Source organism: Streptopelia decaocto (assembly GCF_964273445.1).
Source record: "Streptopelia decaocto genome assembly, chromosome: 3".
NCBI classification, from domain to species: Eukaryota; Metazoa; Chordata; class Aves; order Columbiformes; family Columbidae; genus Streptopelia; species Streptopelia decaocto.
In genome coordinates, this window is record NC_138656.1 from 41,651,686 (window position 1) to 41,675,891 (window position 24,206).

General features: G+C 37.0%; 1 protein-coding gene across 1 annotated transcript in view; it reads right to left on the bottom strand.

The window, feature by feature from the left end:
* Nucleotides 1-24,206, bottom strand: part of RYR2 (ryanodine receptor 2) — a gene marked incomplete at its 5' end in the record, with an annotated part of 392,755 nt that overhangs the window by 282,137 nt on the left and 86,412 nt on the right. Inside the window, one exon of the mRNA XM_082048672.1 lies at nucleotides 13,468-13,587. Within this exon, the coding sequence (XP_081904798.1) occupies nucleotides 13,468-13,587 (120 nt within the window). The remainder of the gene's footprint in view (nucleotides 1-13,467; nucleotides 13,588-24,206) is intronic.

Below are 24,206 nucleotides of genomic sequence, written 5' to 3' on the forward strand. Positions count from 1 at the left end.
CATTCAAGACAGCAATGAGCACTTTCTTCCCACCCCATTAAATGAAAGGATTGAAGCCCCAATGAACATTTTTAGCTGTTCTCCTAGCAGGTGAGTAAGGCACACTTTGAGCAGCCAGAGAGTAGTAAAGGAGAATTGTATGCGATCATCTTGCTTTAAGTGAAAGAGGCACTTTCTCCTTACAGTCTAGCAAGATGTTCAAACCAGTTTCTTTTTCTCAAGGCAATTGGGAGAGCATACTATCCTGCCTCATCTCTGCTGCATGAATGCCAGGACACTCAGCGGCCCTCGGAGAACGTGTCTCCCCTAAGAGCTGAAGCAAAATACATCTACTGATGCTTATGGTGAATGTGTCAATCAGCCTCTTCCTCTCTGGCAGTTCCTCACCCAAATCTGCGCTACTGAGGATCCAGCCGGCATGGCCACACACAATGTACAACCACCATGGCAGGGACATACAAGGGACAGATGCGGAACCTCCAAAATACTTGGCCGAGACAGTCTCAGCCCTGCTCACCTTGATACAGCCCATTTTAATGCTGATGCTTTTAAAGCTCTGGATTTAGAAGACGAGGCTTCAGGCTGGCATACAGACACAGATTGAAGGTTCCAATTTTTAAACCCTCATTTAGATATACTAAAAACCTGCTCACAGTGCATTTGCCATCTTTTCAAATCATGAAATAAAAGGAAGAAAAAACACAGAATTTTTGCCAGTCCTCTGATTATCTCTCTTATCTCTCATATTACCCCACATACAGATGGAGGAACATGAAAAATAAAGGTATTCTGTGTTATACGGCAAACTAACATTCCCTGTCAGAAGATATCTTCATATAAATAACAAAAGTTTTTAGTTCCCAGTCTGGAAAGTGACTGCATATTCTAAGGGCTGCAAGGAAAATCTGTAGCAATCAGTTTGCAATATCATGCTTCTTCGAGGATAGATCAAATGTGTAGGCAGATATTTTAGTGATTGTTTTGCTAGACTATGAATAGTCTATTAAATAATAAAGAATTTTAAACAAAATATTTTCCTACATGTATAACAACCACCCACCAACTTACTTTTAACAAACAACCTGTAATTAGCTGGAAATTTTCAACAGTTTAATGGCAATAATAAACCTTTGATTTGAGAACAGAACACAATTTATACTCCCCAGAAATGATCAGTGCTCAAAAGCAGATGTCTCAACAGACATAATTAACTATATTAGTAATCCTCAGCCTTCTTTACCACCAATTTTTATTGTATTCATCTTTGTTGCAGCAACTTTTTTCTAAATGAAGGCATAGAAAAATAGTTGATATTCCAAGAGGTTTTGTGGGTTTTTTGGTTTTGTGACAGAATACTTAATGAGGTCTTGGAACAGTCCAAGGCATCTATATCACTTAATCTTTAATCCAGAAGATCAGCAGAAAATTATGATAAACAATGACACTATTCAAAACTATTTATTTTCAATTTATTTTTGACCTACTTGCAAAATCAAACATATTTTAATGGACTTTTACATAAAATATACTCAGTGACTTAAAAGTAACAACTCCAGTATTTCTCAGAGTTTGAAATATTACTGATTTTCTCTGCTAGGGATTGTTTACAAAATTTGCTTTGTTGTCCATTATTTGTCTAGACAATCTATCCAGTGATATTTACAACTGATACTCAAGTAGCTTGATTTTAAAAAATCAAAGAAAAAAATCAAGAAAAAAACAGAAATTGTATATTAAAATTCAAAGGGAGATTCAGGATTGTTTGGAGAAAAATAATAAATTACTATTAACTTTTTCTATTGATTCTTCATCATTGTATGTAATAGCACAGTCAGCAAAATTAGCCAAATTAGAAGAATGTATTTCTTATCTGGAGTTTTTAAAGCATATCTATTACTGGAGTAATTGCTGGATTATTTAGAAAATTTTAGAATTCTTTATTCTTCCTGTTGTTTTAAGCTACATTTATTGTGTACACTAATTTTCTGTAGTAATACTTGTGTAGTAAATCATGCTTTATTAAAAAGGTGTTTTGAGTAAAGCTTCTGAAACGCTGTTTAGAAATATCTCTAGCTCTAGTCCAGCTCATAACTGAATCACGGATACTGCATGTATTCATTACACACTATTTCAGTTTGTAGTGAATTCTGATTTACAAGCACACCACCATAATCCAGTGTGATGACGATGAAGGCAAGAGGCTGAGATGCAAAACTCAGTCCTGCTGTCATTACTCTGATGATCACACAGTGCTAACAAGCCACAATAATGTATGACCTGCTTGTATAATATAATGCATCTAAACTTGTGAATGTAAACTGAACTTCTGCCTCTCATAAGTATTAGTACAAGACTGAAGAATAATAAATCGCATCAACAAACACAACCCTGTCTCTAAGAATAAGCAGTTTTATGTTGGCTTTTTTTCTCTTCCTTGTTACTTGCACGCTTCCTAGTTGTTTTCCTAGGCTTATAGTTATTTTTCTTTTTTAACGAAATTCCCAATGAAATAGACTTCCAGGTATTTCATCTCTAACTGCATCCTAAATATTCACACATCAGTGCCTTAAAAAAAAAACAAGTAAGCAGCCTGATTTACAAAGCATCCACAGTTTGCAACATTGTCAAAAAGTAAGACATGGGTGTTCAGAATTTTTTTTAAACTAGTACATTTCTTAGATGTTTATCTTTGAGAATCCAAGTAGGAAGATTCAGGAAAATAATTTTAGTACAGAACTTAAGCAAAACATCTGTAGTCCTATTTGTAGCAGCAGCCTGAAAGAAAATGAACCCATAATCTCTTTTCAAGTTATATTTACATTTACACATCTCGGTCTTTTTGGCAGTCCTTTCTACTTAAATGAGATTCTGTCTGGTGACAGTGATGAAACACACTCAATATTAGCAAGCAAAAGCATCCATTTCTATGACTCTACATAGAAGGCACAGCTTTCCATGTTTTCCAGCTTGTCATGGAAAATATGGGCCCAGTACAGAAATACATGGCTCTGATGTCAAGTCCCATCAGGCAAACAGGATGAATCATATTTACCAAATCCCAAACCAGAAAAGACAGAGAATGAATCAGTGAGTCACAGCATCTGGAGTGCTGTGTCCAGTTCTGGGCTCCCCAGTTATAGATGGACAAGAAATTACTGGAGAGAGTCCAGCTGTGGGCTACAAAGATGATTAGGGGTCTGGACCACCTTTCTTATGTGGAGAGACTGAGAGAGTTGGGTCTGTTCAGCCTGGAGAAGGCTGAGAGGGGATCTCATCAACTTTTCTAAATATCTCAAGGGTGGATTCAGGAGGATGGGACCAGACTCTTTTCAGTGGTGCCCAATAATAGAATGAGGGGCAATGTGCATAGACGGAAGCGTAGGAGGTTCCATCTGAATATGAGGATAAACTTCTTTATTTGAGGATGCCAGAGCACTGGAACAGGCTGCCCAGAGAGGCTGCAGAGTCTCCTTCTTTGGAGACATTCAAAACCTGCCTGGACATATTCCTGTCTGATCTAGTCTGGGTGAACCTGCTTTAGCAGGTGAGTTGGACTAGATGATCTCCAGAGGTCCCTTCCAACCACAACCAGTCTGTGATTCTGTGAATTATGAGTCTTACAGTTTCCATTCCAGAAGAGAGGACCTTTCCAGAACAGTGTCAAGTTCCTGCATATTTGTCATAAGCAGACTGTAAAGTTTGCCTGGCCACCTCCCATTAACGACTTGCTTACAGTTGCTTATGACTATTTCATTCTGAAACCATCACTTTCTGTACCTAAGCATGTATAGAACATTCCCTCTGAAACAGTTGTTTCCATCAAAAACAGAGAAGTTTTCAACATTCAAAACTTTTAATTTTACTGTATGTAAAAACTCTAATGCTCTCATGGTTTTGTTTGAATGATTTGACAAGGGAGTGTCCTTCTGTCACAATTATGCTTTTCACTCTTTCTAGGAAAAACTGAAAATCTAATCAAGTTCTATTTCCTGAAAAATGTATTTTTCACATAGTAAAAAGTTTCTTGTTATCAATTGAAAGCTCTAAAGATTCCTTTTTCACAGGACACCTGTTTCAGGAGATAGAACTACAAAACTCACAGGAATACCAGGAAGATGAAACCAGCATAGGGTCCCAAATGAAAAACAAGGGAAAAGGAGACCAATACAGGGCAAAACAGCTAATAGTGGAACTGAGATCAGACCCAAATACACTGCAATCAATTCATTTTCAAAGCCTAGAACAAGACAGCTCCAAGTCCTCACTGGTTGTTTTGAATCATGTTGGCTGCCTATGCCACTGCATGCTGAACACCTGGATTAGAACATATCTTTTCAATCTGATCAATTTAATATTTTGAAAAGATTCTTTTCTTGTGATCACATACACAACATTTTTGTATGTTATTCATACTTCTGAGTGCAGAATTCTCTCATAAATTGTTAGATTTGACTAATCCAGCAGAGAAAAAAAAAATCTTGATACACTGAATGTACATTCCGTTTATATATCTTAGATAAACACTTCACTACAGTAGTATATGTCTTAAGCAGTTACTAGTTTTTATCCCCATATGAGTTAGCACAATAGTGAAGACCAAAATCCTTCCCTACTCTTATTTGCAGATGGTGAATGCCATCGGCTGTTCACAGTGGAACAGTTCATTGACAAAGAAAAATGTACCTGAAACTTCAGCTGTACAAACTGAAAGCAAAACAACACTCAGAAGGAAACCATTTCTTGACGTTTTCCCCTCTCACATTGTCCTTTAAAAATTCATAAGAAACCTATTTCTACTTAGGCTGTTGTTACATAAGTAAAATTCTATTGTTTTCTTTATGCTTGCAAACGGTGTCAAAGTTTTACATTACGATTTTTCAGTTTTGGTCTTTGGAAGGAGTAGACTGTCTTTGCTGCTTGGAAGTTGTAATTCCTGGCATGATGTTTACTTTCCTTTGACATTTAGAGCCTCAGAGATTCCATCTCTAAAAGGATAAGTAATGAGTTTTTTCCTCTTATCCTCCATCTCTCCCCCGGCCTCCTTTCTAACTATACATAAGTCTAAAATATCTACATTACTGAGAGCTGTTTCTCTTTTTTATCTGTTCTCTGAATAGACATTGGGTAAGGAGCCACACAACTACATTTCAGTCTCAATGGATAAACCAGGTCAATCAACTCAACAGCCATTACAACATCACCTATCATCTTTCAGGATCAAATAAGTAGGGCAAGTGTGCATGTCTTTTGTGGCTGTAATAACTGACATAGCCTGACCCGTCTCAGTAGAAATCTTACCTCCACATAGCAACCAATAGGACACTGTTTGCAGAGATTCTCTCACTGTTGCATTTACCCCACAGCCAAAACCCTCACAGTGGAATTATAACACGTAAAATGACATTGAAAAAAATACAAATACTAACTCTTCCAGAATACCATAGACCAACTCTAACGAGCAACTCATTCACTTTGCAGTGAACATGAAACAATTTGTCTAAGAGAAGCAAAACCTGCTTATCAACCATAAAACATCAAAAGGGACACCAAATTTTAATGTCTAAGGATTTCATTGTGAGTTTTCAACTATTAGGTTTTCCATATCATGTTGCTGAAATCCATAGTCAACCTGTGTAACTAGATTAATTGGTATCTATCAAATATTGCTGGAATGGGGGACTAAGAATTTATGCTCTGAATCATCTCTGACATGACCTTAAATGAAGGAAAGGAGATGCATCATCATCTCTCTCCTGGGCAACACAGTTTAAAAGTAGCATTCTGATTGAGCCTGGATGTATTATTCCCCAGATTGTTATGCACTGCATACTGTTTTTATCTGATTTACTTGATTTAAAATAATAATAATTTCAAAAAACCCATACTTCTATCTTAAAAGTTATACAAACCTCTGTAATGTAAAGCAAATCAATTAGAATGACATAATGAAGGTTGTTCAGTTAAAAAAAAAAAAAAAATAAAAACCTTTAACCATTAAATTCTTGTAGTCTTAAAGAAACTCCAGCAGATATTTGAGTTGGGGACAGAGAGACTTGAGGAGTCCTAAGAGCAAGGATTATCTCCTAGGAAGTTCTTCATGGATTTAGGGACAGACACCATCAGAATTTGACTGCTCATAAAAAGTGCAATAATACTTCCAAGTATAAATATCTGTTTCAAAAAAAAAAAATTCTCACCACGTATACTCAGAAATTGTGGTTTATCTATAAATGTGTTAACGTATAAAGCCCCTGCTTGACTGTGCATGGCTTTGCATTTAAGCATACACTGCATGATGTAAAAAATAAACACATTTTACTATGCACTTTTATTAGCCACAAAACCAAAAAGCTTGGAAGCCTAATTAGTGTTGATTTGTTCAGCTTCTTAAAGATTCTAATTTTGTCCTTTTTTGGTCAAAGGTGCCAAAGATTGATAGTAAACTACTGCTATAAAGGACTCCCCGCTTACCATTCAGTAACATAACAGCACGAAAAGCTGCCACAAAGTACCATCTATGCAGAAATACTCACATGCATTTCCCAGAAAAAAAAAACACCTGCCTCAGAAGCAAATTATGCAAGAGGTAATAATGCAAAAGGCTTGAAAATTCAGACAGTAAAGACAGCTGATATGTAAGTATCATATAAGTATCATAAGCCTGATATAAAGCCACATTTCTGTTGCTGCTTTATATCCATAGAGATCTGACTTAGTGTCTTTCATAGTCTGAATGTTTCACATTCATTTTAACTTATTCACTTTCCATCTCAAGAAATAATTCTGTTGGTTTGTGGGATTAAGTGCAAGGATCACAATCAGGTTTGATGGATATGGCTACACATCTGCATTTAGGCTCAGGATTAGTATCAGATTGAAAAAGAATATAAAATTACTCTCATATACATAATAAATATAATGTTTACAATTACTTACATTATGAATTACATAAAACTACACATAAATGTACTGAAACATACTATGTTCTTATTTACATTGCTTCTGTATAGAGCATTTTACTGGGAAAGAATAATTTATTGAAAAAAATCCAGTCTGATCTCTACCTATGAAGACCTCCTCTACCTATGTCTAAATTATGCATGTAAAGTAGAGAAAGTAATGTGTAAGTATGCATAAATTTGTTACCAACCCTTCATTTAAATTATTAAAATCAATTATCTTAGTGAACGTCTGCTAAATGGAGTCTTCTGAATGTGAGATTACATAAAATTAAGTGCCATCTTTGCCATTAAATATGAACATTCATTTTGGCAACATGACACAAAGGCAATTAAACTTGCCTTGAAGGTGCAGCTACAAAGCCTTGTCAAAGCCCTGACAGTCTTTTTTTGCCTTTTTTTAAGAAGGGTGCAATGGAAACAAACACAGAAAGAAACCACAACAACTATCAAAAATGAAAAACAAACCAACAAACAAATAACAACAAAACCCACACAATCAGACAACACTGATTTGATTTGTCAGTGCGAATCCAATTTTTTAAAACTTAGTAATTTATTATGTCAGTAACTGCTCAGAAAGCATCTACTTGCATCCATGCATTAATGGACACCACGTGCTTTTTTTATCCATGTGGATTTATGCAATCAAAACTATGCTCAGCACAGGTACTGCTTCTCAGCTATCAGAAAGAGCTCCAGACTCAGTTTCTCTGAAGTCAGAAAGACAATTTGCCATGGCCACTAAGAACATGCTCAAGTGTTTGCTGTATGAGACAAAAAAGGAGAACAATCCTTGCCTTCAGATCTTACACTCCAGAAGACAAATGGGAAAAAGGGTTTTTCTCCTAGAGACAATCAAAGTAAAGGAGTTCAGTTCCTGCCTACCATTCAGGACAACACCCTTCTCTGGACACATCTGTATAGATTTTGACTGCTGGCATAGGAATTGCTTGCATAAACAGTAGAGAATCATACTTTTTGTAACCATGTCTGTGCCAGGTGACCATCCTTCTCTACCCTTTCTCCCCCCATTCTCCTCTTCCTTTCCAGCACAGCCACCTAACCTGCTCCTCCTGATTCAACTACTTGTTGCAAACAGACCAAAAAAAGGGCAAAGAAAAAACTCATGGAATTGGTATCCGAAAGCACAAGAAACAGTGTGCTAGTCTTACCACCAAGCTTTATTTTCTGTCCCTTCACACGTCATCTAGGGACTGACTAAGAATGGAGCATCACGGAGGGGGGCTGAGGGGAAACCTTATTGCTAGTCTACAACTACCTGAAAGGAGGTTGTAGCATGGAGGGTGTTGGTCCCTTCACCCAAGTAACCAGGGATAGGAAAGGAAATGGCTTCAAGTTGCACCAGAGAAGGTTCAGATTGGATATTAGGAAACATTTCTTCATGGAAAGGGATGTGAAGCATTGGAACAAGCTGCCCAGGGAAGTGGTGGAGTCACCATCCCTGGATGTGTTTAAAAGACATATAGATGAGGCTCTTAGGGACATGGTTTAGTGCTAGAGTTAGGTTATGGTCAGACTTGATGATCTCAAGGGTCTCTTCCACCTGAAATAATTCTATGATATACGTAGCTCTGGGTGATGGAGCAGACAGCCCTGGCCCACTGGCCTACACCAGCCCAGCACCAACATGCAGAAGCTTTCCTAGTGCTGCAGCCGTGCCTTGCCACAGCAGAAAAGTGACTCTTTAGAGTCAAAAATGGAAAAAAAGTTATCAAAGCCCCTACCTTCATGTGAAGCCCTTCCTCACTTTACAGACAGAATTAAGGGTATAATAAGCTTTTGGACTCTTTTCTCAGCACTGTAACTTATTATATATAATGTAATTCACAGCTCAGTGGAAAGCTCAAACCATCAGATAACATGCTGCACCACCACCTTAAAAGATGAGAAAAAAAAAAAAATTAGGAGTTTCTTTTTAATCTTCTCACTATTTTATCCTTCCCTCTCTCAAGTCCAAACTGCTGACTCAGAATTTAAGTATGTAAGCTTACTACCTGCCATAAAAACAAGAGGAAAAAAAAAACCTTATGCCATTTGAAAATTGTAACTCACTCTCAGTCTTCTGCTGTGCAATGGTTCACAAGGGACCAAAACTCCATTTGTGACTGGGCCAGAGCTGCGTATTTTTCATTCTGCACCACAGACCAGTAGTTTTCAAGAGCTGTTAAAACACAGCTCCAGCTTGTTTGCTTTTCCACACTCCATGCATTATTTAGGTCTAAAGAAAATTTACTTCAATAGCAGGTAGCATAATCTTTTAGTAAATGGACTTGATACTAGTTTATATATAAAAAAGCAACAATCTAATTTTCAAAAGTAAAGAAATGGATCTCTTTATTGAGATAACTATTCATAAGTGATGTTTTAATAAAAAGGATGGTCTTCCACACAAGGAACAGATTTGACAGTACAGCAAAAACTAATGAAACAAAATTACTTACAGACCATTGTCAAAAAAGTTCCTTTTTGCTTTTTTTTTCTGACACTGATCCCTTCTTTTCTTATTATTATTTTAAAAATCTAAATTTATGCTATAGATTTAACAAGACCTGATAGAAAAATAATGGGATGAGATCAGGAAACTCAGCATTTTAAATGTTGTCTTCAGCATATCATATTTGGGTTTTTTTACTCTTGCTGTTGCAACTTTTTGAATGTTATGTATTTTTGATGGTTTATATCTTTTATATTCTTACACATTGGGAATTTGTAACCTATCTCTAGGAAAAAAAAAATCTATTTTGAGATCTTATTTGAAACTAGTAGAGGTTGAAATATAAGTATTTTTCACTTGAGCTACTACACCTCTATACAGGACATAGTCGTGCATTTATCTTGTACCAATCTGATTGTTTTATACTCAGAACTGTCTCCTATTAATAAAATTCCATGTAATTTAGACCTAACATCTTGTTTATCTATGATTTATTTATTATTTTGCTCTTGAAGATATGGGATTGTTTCAAGGAATTTGATGACATGCTCTGTGCAACAATCAGGAAGTTGCTATACTCCTGAAAGTAGCCAATAAACTGCATTTACAGAGGAATTATAGCAGCTAATCTTACTTGCCTTCCCACGTTAAAATAACGGATGAAATACAGATAGCAAAAAGTGCAAATTGTTATCCCATTATCAGTCAAAGCTAGCCAATAGTCCCTGGTAGAACTCAAAAAAACTGTTACAAAGAAACATTTTGATTTCTCCAAGGCTATTGCTAACACAGAACCTAGTCCCTCTGAGTGACCTTTATGACTGCAATCCAATCCACTGGCCCAAATAATTCATTTCAAATCAATAATATATTTGCTATACAAAGACCCAGTGCCCTCTGACCCAGCCTGGGCTCTGACTGCCTGGCAGGCAGCTTTGCAGAGCACAGGCTGAGGGCAGAAGGTGGGGACAAACCCACAGGCTGCCCTGGCAGCAAAGAAGGGCAACAGCCTCCCGCGCCATACTGAAAGTTGCCTAGCCTGGAGTTATTGCTTTTCCCCTTTAGTCAGCACCTGCTAGACTATACAGAATCATAGAATGGTTTGGGTTGGAAGGGACCTTAAAGATCATCTTGTTCCAACCTTCCTGCCATGGGCAGGGACACCTCCCACTAGACCAAGTTGCTCAAAGCCCCATCCAGCCTGGACTTGAACACTGTCAGGGATGGGGCATCCACAGCTGCCCTGGGCAGCCTGTTCCAGTACCTCAGCACCCTCATGGTGAAGAAAGTATTCCTACTATCTAACCTAAATCTACCATCTCTCTGTTTAAAACCATTACCTCTCATCCCTATACTCCCTGATAAAGAGTCCTTCCCTATCTTTCCTGTAGGCCCTCTTTTAAGTACTGGAAGACTGCTATAAGGTCTCTCTGGAGCCTTCCCTACTCTAGCCTTAACAGTCTCAACTCTTCAATTTATCTCTTCCCATAAGAATGATCAAATCAATGCACAAAAACATTCACAAACTTAGAAATATAACTGTACTTTGAAATTTGATTCCATAAAATGCCATTTTGTTATAAGATGCATTTCTTCTCAGGAAGAGTCCCATATTAAATTTAGCAGCAAAAGATGTCTCTCAATTTGCTACAAAGAAACAAACTTCAAGCCCAAAACAAGCTGTAATGTAGCTCCAAATACTAATGAATGAATTCCTTATTTAAAATCCAAAGACCTTACAAGATCTTCAGGGGAACAACAGATTTGCAGAGCTAAGAAATAAAGAGGGTGTATTTGCTCAGTAAAGTGATTTTACAAGCATGAATCGCTTTCAAAAGGAAGTGAAGAAAGTGGAATTTGCAAACAGTTTTGAAATGTGAACACATGAGAACTGATAACACTTAAAGTGTTTGCTAATTTAGCCCAACTATCATCCATCATTTGACAGTATGATGTTTTTAAAATCTGCTGTTCTCCTCCAATACTGAAGGTATCTACGGGATCCTCCAAACAAACACTTGTGTTGTAAACTTGAACAGAAGAAAATAAAATTCATTAAGCAATTTTCATAATGGGTCTGCTAGTGTTACTGTTGTAATGGGATAAGTTTCAATAGTCAGTAGTTGCCAAAGTATTACATCAATATATATCTTGAATTTGACTGTTATTTTTGTAGTGTGAATTATTCAGTGATCCCAGGGGAAGAAAGTGCATGCGAATAAGCTGTGCTAATAAAATATCAGCTACGCCACCAGGAGCCACATCGCGGTGGATATTGGAGAAAGGTAGAGGATTGTTTCAGGCATTCTCAAGAATGCAAGTCCAGGATGACACCTGAGGTCTATTACTGGTGCTTGGTTTGGTACCTCATCCTTGACACCTGGCTGTGATTCGGATGCCACAGTACTGTTCACATGAAAGTGCATCACAATCCCATTACAACTGGAAAATAGCCTGAAAGATATTCAGGAAAACTTTAACCTCAAGAACTCTGCTGGAACCTTTTTCAGATTATCACATGCCTCTTGTAATGTTTTCTGTGCTCTTCAATAGTAACATTATTTCAGTAGACATTAGGAAGAAAAGTGGTTTTATTTGCTTTTATTTACAGTCAACTTTGCTTTAAGGATTTGGTAATTTTATGCCTCCCTCAGTATTTATATCTCCGAATGACTTCAAATGAGCTCATTCTAGAAACTGTCAGTCCTTAAGAATTAAAACAAGGATGAGCTGCATGGGTTTTCTTTTGTTTGCTTTTTTTCCCCCAAGCACATGGAGAATAAGCAGAATAAATACTGCTTCAGAAAACATGGAGAAAAAGCAGCATCAACAAGCAAGCGTAGGAAATGGATTTAAAATTTACATTGTATTCCTTAAAGACAGGAACATTCAGGAATTTTATATAGAGACCGTAGATTTAATATCCAAACTTACTGAATGGTAATAAATTCACTAAATAGATTTTCCTGGACCTATAGGCAACTAGCACTGCAACCACTTCCATCCCAGCACATTTTTATTGTTAAAAAGATTCACTTAAAACAGAGCAGCACAAATGAATTCATCAAGATCACTGCTATTATAATGAATCATTAATATCCTAGTGAAAAATGTATTATTATGAATAATACATTCAAAATGATGAGACAGAAAATGAAGCATTACTCCGCAATGTATCAGATAAAATCAAAGTGATATTATGGAAGCTGGTGAAATAAAAACATCTTTTTTTGTTCTAAATCTTTCTAGATATCTTTCCAGATGCTTCACCTTTATTTTATTTTCTCAAACATTTATATTATAGCTAAATTAAAAGAAAAAAAATAAGCAACATTCTTCCCTTTATATAATTAAACATCGAAGTATACCCATTATTTAGTCACAAAACCAGTTCTGCCTCAAGACACATTTTTGTCTTCAAAACATTTATTTGAGTATATGTGATTGTGAAACAAAACCCCTCCTTTGCAACAAATAACAAAGTTAATTTTTCAAGCTAATGTACCTACTGCACATTTGGCAGTGTTACAGTAGGCTTAGATAACAAACTGATCAGACAAGATAATTTTGATACTTGCAAAATTACTCTTCTTGGTTAGGGAATTAGGAGGACCTAAAGTAATAATCATCTCACCATAAATGTCACAGAGCAAAAACTTATCACAAATAGAATAATCGCTCTCTTTGCTGTGGACTTAAAAATCAGAGTAATGAAATGTGTCTTTGAATTGCAGTACACGAAATTGCACTGTGGCTCATGACAGCTGAGTTCAGACAACCAAAATAACAGGCACATTACAGAGATGGACTTGTACTGCTAACTAGTTTTAAAGTGAGCCCAAAAAAGAAAGCACAGCCTTAAAGTCCAGCCAAAGGGCCACGACAAAGGTACAATTAAACTTCGAAGGGGGTTTCAATATTCCTTATGTTATTGATGGATTTGCTTTGTCTGTTCTCCTAGACAGATTTGGGTATAGTACATTGAAGCAAGCAATACTATAACTATATCCCTTGCTCCATACACGACACTTAAAACATTCACAGCAGTACCTTAGAATTTGATGTGGATTCCAAAAAGCAAAGCCTGTTGCCAAATCCTTCTGCAGCCAGACACAATTTCTGTTGCTCCTTGTGAACAGTTGCAGTGCACTGCAGAACCACCTCATCATCCTACCGAAAAAACAAACACACACAAAACAGCAGTTATGCTTCGGACCCAACAAGGTCTGGGAAAGCATTTACAAAATCATCACCGAAATCAGAAATAGTAATCCCTGAATGCGCATAGAATTTAATCTCAGCAGAATTTTTCTTCTCATAGTTGGGAATGTGGGTAAATTAAAACTGTTATAGTAACTACGGATGTGCTTTTCCTGTTTGCCTGTCTTTGTAACAAAAGTCAGTACATATGAAATACAAATGTTATGGAACTAAATCCTTGCAGTAACATAGTCAAGAGATCTTGTCAGCAGACCTGAAAAAACAGAAGCAGACCCTTATTTAAATCCCAGTTCTTCAAAGTAATGTAACTATGAGCTTGAGAATCCCTTTGAAAAAATACAGTATAAGTGAAAATGAAAACTTCATTCTAACGAATATTTATTCTATCAAAAGTTTTCTGTTTAAAAATGGAAAAATATAGTATCACCCTGTGCCTTGTGCCCATTCATTTATGAAGCAAAATCAGCGTTCCCAATAATAAATTTCACATGAAATATTATGAAGAGGTCATATTTAACACTGTAAATAAAATGTAAGACAATAAAACTATAGGATGAGGCATGCAACTGGAAGCAGAACAGGATGAGACTACAAAAATCTACACATTAAGGCAGGCATGTTTACAAAAAGAAAAAAATGTTCTTACAGGCAGTTTTTTACATAGAGACATTTACAAAAGTACAAATTAAAAAAAAATGCCTGAATTTAAATTGAACTGAGTAATTTGAAGCCACTTGTAAACATCCATCCTGAATTAAGCTGGCCTTTTATTTGGTTTCATTTTCTTCCCTCTAGTAATTAAACTAAACTAAACTAAACTAAACTAAGGTGTATTTAATGCTGAAAAGAATAGGAAATTAAATAGAGCTTAATCAGACACTTTAAAAATTAATTACCCTTTTTGTAATTGTCCCCATGTAGCAAACCCTAGCCCTAAGTGGAGGTAAACCAATTTTCCTTCTATACCAACAACCGTGCCCAAGCTGCATATCACTTCTGATCCACAGTAGTAATATCTGCTTCCAGTCAGAAATTAAATCCAGAAAATTTTATACCTGCATATGTGCAGTTCACAATGTATAATTGTAATTAACAAATAATAAAAAAAAATTCCTAATGGCCAAAATTGAGGATCTAGAAGACCATATATAAAGAGCTAAGAGCTTTGCTCTGTACTCTTTGTAAAAGTGGTATGTATTAAAAGCCAGAGTTTTGGGGGGTTTTTTGGGGGGGGGGAAGGGGGTGGTGTTTTGTTTTTTGTTTTTTAAAGTGCAAAATTAGTATTTCCTAATCTACGCGATTCAAATAAAAGTTTGTTTTCAGGTTTAAAATAGTGGTGTTAGATTGCAGCCGTATAAACATATTCTCCTTACTCTTTCTCTTCCTTAGCCCTTCTTCCTGAACAGCCACATCAGTAGAACGGAAACTCCAGTAACCCCATCACCATCATACTTTGTGGTAGAGTTGTCTCCAAAAAGAGTCACTAGAGAAGATGCTGTCATCAGACCTCCACAGCCAGAGGCAGACAGTAACGCAACACTACTTTCTACTGAAACAAGCCACTGGTTTCAATTTGTACTGCCCCTTTCTCTGCCATTGTATGCTGTGTTTTTAGAGAAAGTCTGAAAAGTTGCCCATCTACAAAAATGACTCTGTGCTGACAGCAGCAAAAATGTAGGTTGGTTTGGGGCAAGTCCCTGACACAATTTTAGTTATTGATCTAAATCACCACATCCTTCCCTGCAAACCAATTATGCGCAATCAGCAGGCACACATGTATATTGTAGATGCTGACTGAACAGGAATAGAGAAACTGTTAAATTTCCTCACATACAGACTTTCTCAATTCATTTTGTAAACATTTTCTTTTCTTTTGCTGCACAGTGTATAGAATACATGGCTTATTTTGTTAAATACATAGCTCACAAATAAAGACTGATTTCTTAAAAAATGCTTAGTAATTAATGAAAATCAATCACCATCCCATGCCCTTTTCAAAAGTTAATTCACATACTGGCAGAACATTAAAAACAACAAAGCAAATCACAGCTCTGTTTCACTACATTTTCTTTGTTTTGTGTGTAGATGGTTACAATAAATGTTCTCTTAATTCAGGCCACAGAGTCATGGTGTTGCAGAGCTTCTCGCTCTAATCAAGGTGGGGCTCATAAAATTGGCACAGAAGGTTAAGAAAGATGCAATGCCATTGTCAGATCAAAGGCAATTACAGATCATGATCTATTATACATACCCAGCTCCAAGTTACTTTGCATTTCTGTGCACATCATTATAGAAGAATCTAATATGAACTCTACCCTGGATTCAGCTGTCTAACATTTACTGACTACGTGTTCAGAAGATTCCTACAGATAATGAATTTGATTGTGTTGTAGAATTACATTAAGACACATAATCCCATTCAATTTCTTCAGAGAAGACTGGTAAGAGGGTATGCATCTCAGCACTGTCTTTCTAAACTTGTTTTCAAATCAGCAAATGCTTTCTAGTCCCCCTGTCAGGAGAGCAGGTAAGGAAATTACACATTTTTAGAAGTCACACCTCCAAAGAAACCTTCACTGAAGGACACCCTGCTCTTGTATTAAGAAAGCTACAGTGTGCATCATATTAAATATCTATTGAACCAAAATATTTTCCAGTATTCTCAAATCTCAAATTATAAGAAGTTAATTTCCTCCTATTACCCTCTGAGCATTTTCACAACCGTCCATTATGCAGATGAGGTTTTAGATCATCATTTTTTTTTCTGTCAGATTAGAACTGATCAAAGTAATTTCTCTTTCAAAGGGCTATAACTGTAGCCTTCAAAAGTTAAGCAAATACATCATTATGTATCCAGATACACTCCTATCCGCTTCTTTCCTAACTCTCCTCATACAAGACTGAAAATTCAGGGTAGAGGCAACACAAATGTGCTGATGAGGATATTAGCATCTTTTAAACATCTCCATCAAATGTTGAGTTATTTAATATAGGAAACTAAACAGAGACAAAAATTAAAGAGATTCCAAGATGCCAACTTCAATTACAGATGTTTAATGCTAAAGTGTAATCACTTGTAGGAACTTTTGATCCACTTGGAATCTGAACTCTTGGACAAACTGTGGTTTAAGACGTGTAGAAATACTTGTCTATGCCAATATTAAGTTCATAGCCAAAAGAAAAAAAAAACAAAAAACAAAAAACACTAGTCTTCCACAAGACAAATACAGGTCTTTGTAACTGATCAAGGTAACAAACATGTTAATAAACATGTGTTTGTCATAATCAATGAAATGTCTTTAGCATATATTTGATCCAATTAAAATTTTATTTTAAAAAAGACAGTATCTGTATTCTCCCATAACTAACAAAAGTATTTGATCTAAGCTTCATATTCAAACCCAAACATGCAGAATATACAGAATATAGTACAGTCTTGAAAAAATTCCAGCACGGTTTCGAACAAAGGGCAATAGCACAAACCTAAAATCCCTGCAGACATTGCTACTGCCAGATATTTCTATTATTCTTGGTTTGCAGAGAAAGCATCATTTTGATACACATTTGCCAGTTTCCTCCATGGAAGGTAGAAAATTTTAGTATTTTCCTCCCAATTCTCTATCACCATAGCAGCCTTCCTTGTTAAGCACAAAGATGCTGCTCTGTCTTCAGTTTTTCCAGTTTTTCGATATAGAAAAAAGAGAGAGTAAGGGAGAGAGAGTAAGGGAAAGTGGGTGCCAATAACCACACAAATTCTGTGCACACACACTGCTGCAGCTTATTATCAACTAAGTCACTATAACAACAACAGAGCAAAGTCTCAGATCTATCTGCATTTACTGCAAGTAAGAGTGAATGCAACTTCAGAAGCTGTCCATTTAATACAGGTACTTCATTAATGATTCTTCCATCCATTCTCATTTATTCTTCAGTCCACAATCCGATCTGCTTCATAACACTTGGGAATTTGGAAGTATGGCTCTCTCTATCCCACAAATGAGGAGTTAAGGAGCAAAGATGATCCTGCCTGGCTACAATGACAGTGTGTGCTCAGGGGACAGCAGAAATGGTGCTGCTCACTGTGCCCAACTGATAACCAGAGTCAGAAAGCTCTTCTCCATCCCCAGTCTGCAAACGAACTTGAAGGCAATGTGCAAAGGCTAATGTAAGGAACCCTATACAGTGCTTTCAGATTATGACCAAGTACCATCTTGGAGAAATCCATTAATCCCAATAAATCCTTATATGACAGCCAGAACACCAGTTCATAGTTTTAATGATACCATATCTTCCAGCAAAAAGATATTCTGTGTTATGTCAGATACCTACACTGACTCAAACAGCATGAGCTTTTGATAAGCACACTACTGCATTTATCATTCTGATTCTTCAAGAATCATTTTGGAAAAAAAAAAAAAAAAACACAAAACAAGTAGATGTTATATATGCCACAAAGCCCTATTTATTTTTTAAAAATACTGTTTTAAAAAGCAAGGACTTTTTGAACAAAGAGTAGTACACAGCCAATTCCTAATTATATCTATTCTTTATGGGCTCCTTAATTATTTCCACCAATTTTTTATACTCACAGAATCTAAACACAAAAATACCCCACCTTTAACACACCGTAACAGTTTCTACAGCTAAAAACTACTCCTAAAACCAAAATGCTGTCACCAATAGCAATTATCTGGCGAAGTGCATGCTCAGAACTGCATTCCAGAATACCAGATTAATGAGGAAGAGCACGGGTTTCCCATCAAGGTACAACACTAAAACAGCAAGTTCTCAAAGCTCCTTAATAGCACTCACTTTCACCTACAGTGATTATTTGACTTTCCTGTGAAATCCACTCAGATCTCCTAAGATTACATGAAATGCATACTACCCAGTCAAGAAAAAGCTTAGTTTCTCACATAAAGATGTGGGCATGTTGTGGTCCAACGTGAATGTTTTAACCAGGTATATTTTCCCAAGATCAGCCATTTCAAGTTATATACATCAACATACATATATATTTTTTTCCTTCTAACAGACAGTGTTACTTTGTCCTATTAAACCCTCAAAACTGATACCTTCTGTGTGAAGTCAGTTTTGACTAATCCTTAACCTTCTCAATATGTTAATTCTATTAAAGAACTAAAACTGGCTGGGTGAATAGCCACAGGTAAGCATCATCTATAGTCCTATAGCTTTTAGCACCTCTTCAATATGAGATTTTGAGGGTGGAATATTTGCATTGTGGCATTCTTTTGGAAACCTACTAGTTGATGATTCGCTTGCAGTTTTTAAATATTCTTTGTGGGTTGTTCATTTTGTTTGGGTTTTCTAGCTTTGTTTAGTTTGGGTTTTTTTGTTTTTTGGGTTTTTTTTACTTGTTTGTTTGTTTGTTAAACTTTTAATAATTACAGATACTTTTAAAACTTCTGAATTTGTATCTGGTACTGATTTAGTAAGGAGTCAAAGGGAAGATTGAATGACTTCTTCATTTGCATTCTTTGAGAATGTAAAATACAATTTCCTACTGCACGTCTTTCCCTGTTTTGCACTCTATGCCATTATTACCTCCAAGTCTTTTATTTTAACGATGCAAGAAAAGCACAATACTGGAGCTCCTAGTATTGCTAAAAATCTCTGCAAGAAAAGTCGATGATAAATAAAGTAGCAATACACCACAAGTAATATATTTATTTACAAACACTGTATGTGCTTCAGCCCAACATGCTTCAACTCATTATGTGATGACCTTGCCATCTGCATCTTGCTTCCATTTCAGGACCAAAATAGGCATTTTTTTCTTTTGTATTTGCCTTTATTTTATATTTTATACTCTATATTTTACTGCTTTGCAGACAATGCAGCCAACAAATCATGAACTGTAGCTAATTTAAAGAATTTGTTGTGCTCTTCCTCATCTGACCACTACAGATAATTACCTCCCTTGAAGATGTGATCCTGACTCTGTGTTTCTACTGCTCCATGACAGTATACAGAAACCGCATACGGAACAGTGAACGTTACATTTGCAAAATTAAGTATTTGAAGGTTAAAACTGGTAAGTTGTGCTTGCACATTCAAACTCACTTCTACTGCTGTTTTACATGGCAAATACCGCAGTTAGTGGAATGTTTCCATCAACTTCCATATGCTGTAAATCAGGATCTCAGCACAGACTTTAATAGCTCAGTCTTTAATAGCTTCCTCAAACTCCACATATGCACAGTTCTGCTTCACCGCATCCCATTTACTGTTCAGCTGTGCACTTGAACTGTGCAATGAGTGTAGGTGCCACACATAATTTAAAAGTAGATTTACAAATAGAAATTTAGCCTGTACAAACTGCTTTCTGCCTAAGGAAACTGTAGAATACTTCTGGATTTACAAACTGTACTTCAGCTTGCCTTTGCCGTGTTGGGATAAGCACTAGATTGAAGTGCAGAATTAAAAATTTGTAAGTCCTATGAGCCATCAGGTACAGCACTTCCACCATTACTGGCACCCATTTGTTAATAGTTGACCCAGAGCCTCTTTGCTTCTGTGCTTTGGAAGAAGGTAAAAAGTAACAATGCAGAAGTCCAAGTAACAAGATAGTCTTTTTCCTTCTCCCAAATCCTTGCTGACAATCAGAAGCCTTGACACATAGGATTTATTAAACACCATGTACATAACATGCAAGAAATATGATCAACAGCAATTAAATCTCTTTTCCACAATCCTGTGGGAGATACAAACAAAACAAATGCTTAGAGCACAGCAGTACTTACTTTACTGCTAATCCTATTCTATACGGATAAGCCAGTGTCTTCAACAAACTACCAAACTGTATTTTGAAATTCTACCCTTTTAGAGAGACGACTCTAGAGGTTCTGACATCTGAATGCAAAGGAAGCCTGTGACAGAGCTAAGAAAATGACCCAAACTCCTGATTACTACATCTGAGCTTGAACCACAACTCCACTATCTTCTTGATAGCAGATGACCATGGTAACAGTTCATAGTAAAATGCTAACAGTAATGTCCTTGGCTAACAGTAATTAGTGCTCAGACTCTCTCAAGGGAGAGCAACCTATAAGAAACTGAGAACAACCTTAGGGCAGCACACATCCCTTAGGCAGGGACACAGGCAGGGACACAGGACACTAGTGCTGTAGGGAAGGATCTGCTGGTTAGTGAATTAAATGCTGGTCATGAGTCAACGCCACCAGGCAGCTCTACAGAAACCAAAAAGCTGTGCTGACTGGGAAAGGGCGGCATGTGACTACAGGAGTAGCAATCCTTTGACTTCACAGTCAACATTGGTAAGGCTTCAGCTGAAGTGAAATGGCCATTTTGACCCTTTGTCAAGGCTGGTGATAACCACGGAAAGACAGACAGATAGATAGACAGATGGACAGACAGAAAGAAAGAAGAAATATTCAGGAAAACCTGTCGGCATGCAGTTTGCTTAGGCTGTGGGGAAACATGACAACAATGTCAAGTGTATGATATTGCCGTCAATAAAAAGGAATAGAGGACTAGTAGTATTGTTCCTCATTGCATTAAGAAAATTACTATTAGACAGCTGGGGAAAAGTTCTCTGAGGACAGCAGAGCATTTTCACAGACCAGTTTTAGAAGCTTCATCATTATAAGACTATGAAAGCTGCTCAAGAAAACCTCTGTTAGGAGGATTTATGCATAGCTGTACTTGCGTTGGGATGAGGAGAGGACTTTTCTAATCACACAGTTCTAAATAGCCTGGACACATTTTAGTGTACGTGTTTTAGTTTTATCCTGTAGGAGGAGTAATGTCATAAGAACTCAACATTATTCCAGTGGAATTATCCTTTGAGATAGAAAACCCCATGCAGAACAGATGGAATTTCAGAGGACCAGACTAGCTGTTAGTTCTCAATACAGTACTATGAAGCATGCTGATAGTACAATAATCACATTATCTCCTCCTCCTTCCCCAAAAAGCTTTAACTCAGTCATCAAAATAATTTTGCAAGATTACAGCAAAGTCATGGTGATATGTGGTGCCAAAGAGATGTGGCAGTTAAAAAAAAAAAAAAAAACAAAAAAAAACCAAAAAAAAAAAAATAAAAACAAACTTGAGTCACATAAGATTCACATTCAGCACTTGTCTGAAAACATTTTCACTAAAGAACAGTGATACAAAGAGCCTGTCAGAAAGCAATCACTATGTACAAGGCCAAAAACTCATTATCCGCCACTTGAACAGAGTGATGCTACATGGCAGAGTTTATCTAGGACTTGCAAATCAAAGCTAAGCAGAGCATCTCAGGCACCACACACACACATCCCAGCCTACCAGTTCCACAGCTGGCAGAGGCAAATGAAGCACCTGATCTGAAAGCAACGACCAAACCTTAGCAAGCAGCTCCAGCACACCCAGGCAACAAGAACAACTTCGGTGCTCTGGGAAGGGCTTCAGGGAGAACCAAACGTAGTGCTGGGTTTGATCCGACTGGGCACTGCAGTGACACCGTAGGTGTCTGTACCATCCAACTCCATGTGCTAACCACCTCCTCAAATACACTACTCACTAGTGATGTCAAATGTACACACATCAAAAACAGATGTACTATCTATCATGTAATCTCAAAGCTTCCTCTTCTGGCTCCTTATTCCGCCAAGTCAGCATGAAACAATGTCAGATTTGGTTTCAGCACTCAATGGCCTTGCGTACACATATGCTAGTATGTTCTTGATTGAGTTCTATTAAAAATATGTCTGCAAATGAACATATTTCCAATTGAGATGATTCATTTTATTATTTCTCACCAATTAGCTTCTGTGGTCCTACAATCTTTAAAAATGCTAAGTTCAGCTGTCAGTATCTAATAATAAAACTATCTGTCTGTAACTATAGTTAGTAATGGCTAACTCTGCATCTGACACCACTGAGAGAAGAGTGGTGAAAAACATCTGCAATAAAGTATGAATACCAAATTAAACAGAAAACAGCTAGTGGGCTGATTTCAGTTTCTTAACAGCCCCAGTATGTCAAATTTATCTCTGATGTAATTCCACTTATTTTAGGAATTTGATAAGATTCTATTGCATTACAACCTCACTCACTAATTCCAGGCTATGTCTCTTCTGCAATCAAAGGTGTGATTACAGCATGGGCCATATCTATGCTATATTTGATCTCGCTGGTGCAAATAACAGTACTAGTAAAAAGAGAGGTCAGAGCATGCTAGAAAAGGTGACCGCAAGATTCTGCAGGCAAACACAAGATAATATCTATAATCCGAGTCAGGCAGTTAACAAGCCGCCTCTAAACAAACACCAAGTATCTTATAACCCCATGGTGCTCAGTCCAAGCTAATAAACCCAGACTCTCACCAGTATCTGAAAATAATCACTCAAGGGTTTTAGTTTTACAATGTTTTTCTGATAAAGAGTTCACTAATCTCAGCTGAGGAACAGGCACATGTTAAATAATTTGTTCAAGGTCACACAATACTTAGACTCAAACTGAACACATTGCCATTTGTATTCTACTAACACCACTAAGAGGTTCTGCAGACCCAAGAAGGGTCTGACAACACTCTCCTCTCATGGACAAGGCTCTCTCACTGCAACTCACACTGTGACAATCTCCCCTTCTGTATCAGCCTTTTCATGCAAGAATACAGGAGAAAAGTTCACCAGCCCTCAGCCTGATATTTTGCAAGCAGACTCAGAAGGCTAAGTCAGTAATATGACCATCTGCTTGAGTTTGCACATTCAATCCTAGATTGCTTTCTCTTCCCTTAATCTTTTTTTCAGCAGTATTTCTTGAATCATTCCACTTCAGTGCTCTGCCAGACGGGTATTTTGCAGCTGCCTGATCGATCATGCAACCTTTCCTCTCTAATTTGCAAAGACTCACCTGCCACACTGTGGGTTTTTTTAATTTTTTGGAGCAAGGTCAAAGAATCAGTCTAATCTTCATCTGTTTCAGCCACATAATGCTTTTCCCGATATATTTTCCCTGCTTTCATTCTGAAGCTGCTCTAACTTACGAGATCCACCCTTTCACTTAACACATTTCCCATGCAATGCTTTCTTGTCACCATGGGAAGTCTACCACCTTTCTGAATTCTTCCTTCTTAGACTAATTTCATTTTGAAAATTTCTCCCAGACTGCTGTTCGCAACATCTCTTTTGAGCATCTTTGATTTATGATCCATTCTTTCCTGTAGACCATTGATAAAATTATTAAGATGAGATGTGGTATCTTCCTATGCGCAACTCCAAAAGGGCTATTACCAACATTCAATTTCTACCCAGTCTAAAATGCCACAAATGGGCCAGCACACAGCTGGAGCTCTATCATATTACGAAACACTGAGCAACCACAACAACTAAAAACCCAGTTCCTTGACACCTTCATTACATAAGCAAGTGTAAAGGAGATTTTCAGCTTCCCGTTAAAGAGACTGGTTGTCCCTTCAGAAAGGGACCGATGTCCAATCTACCCCACTGTCTCCAAACAGTCCTGCTGTTCTGCATTTATCCCTTCTTAACCTACCCTAACAGTCCTATTTCTCAAACCATCAATGTACAAAATAAAGA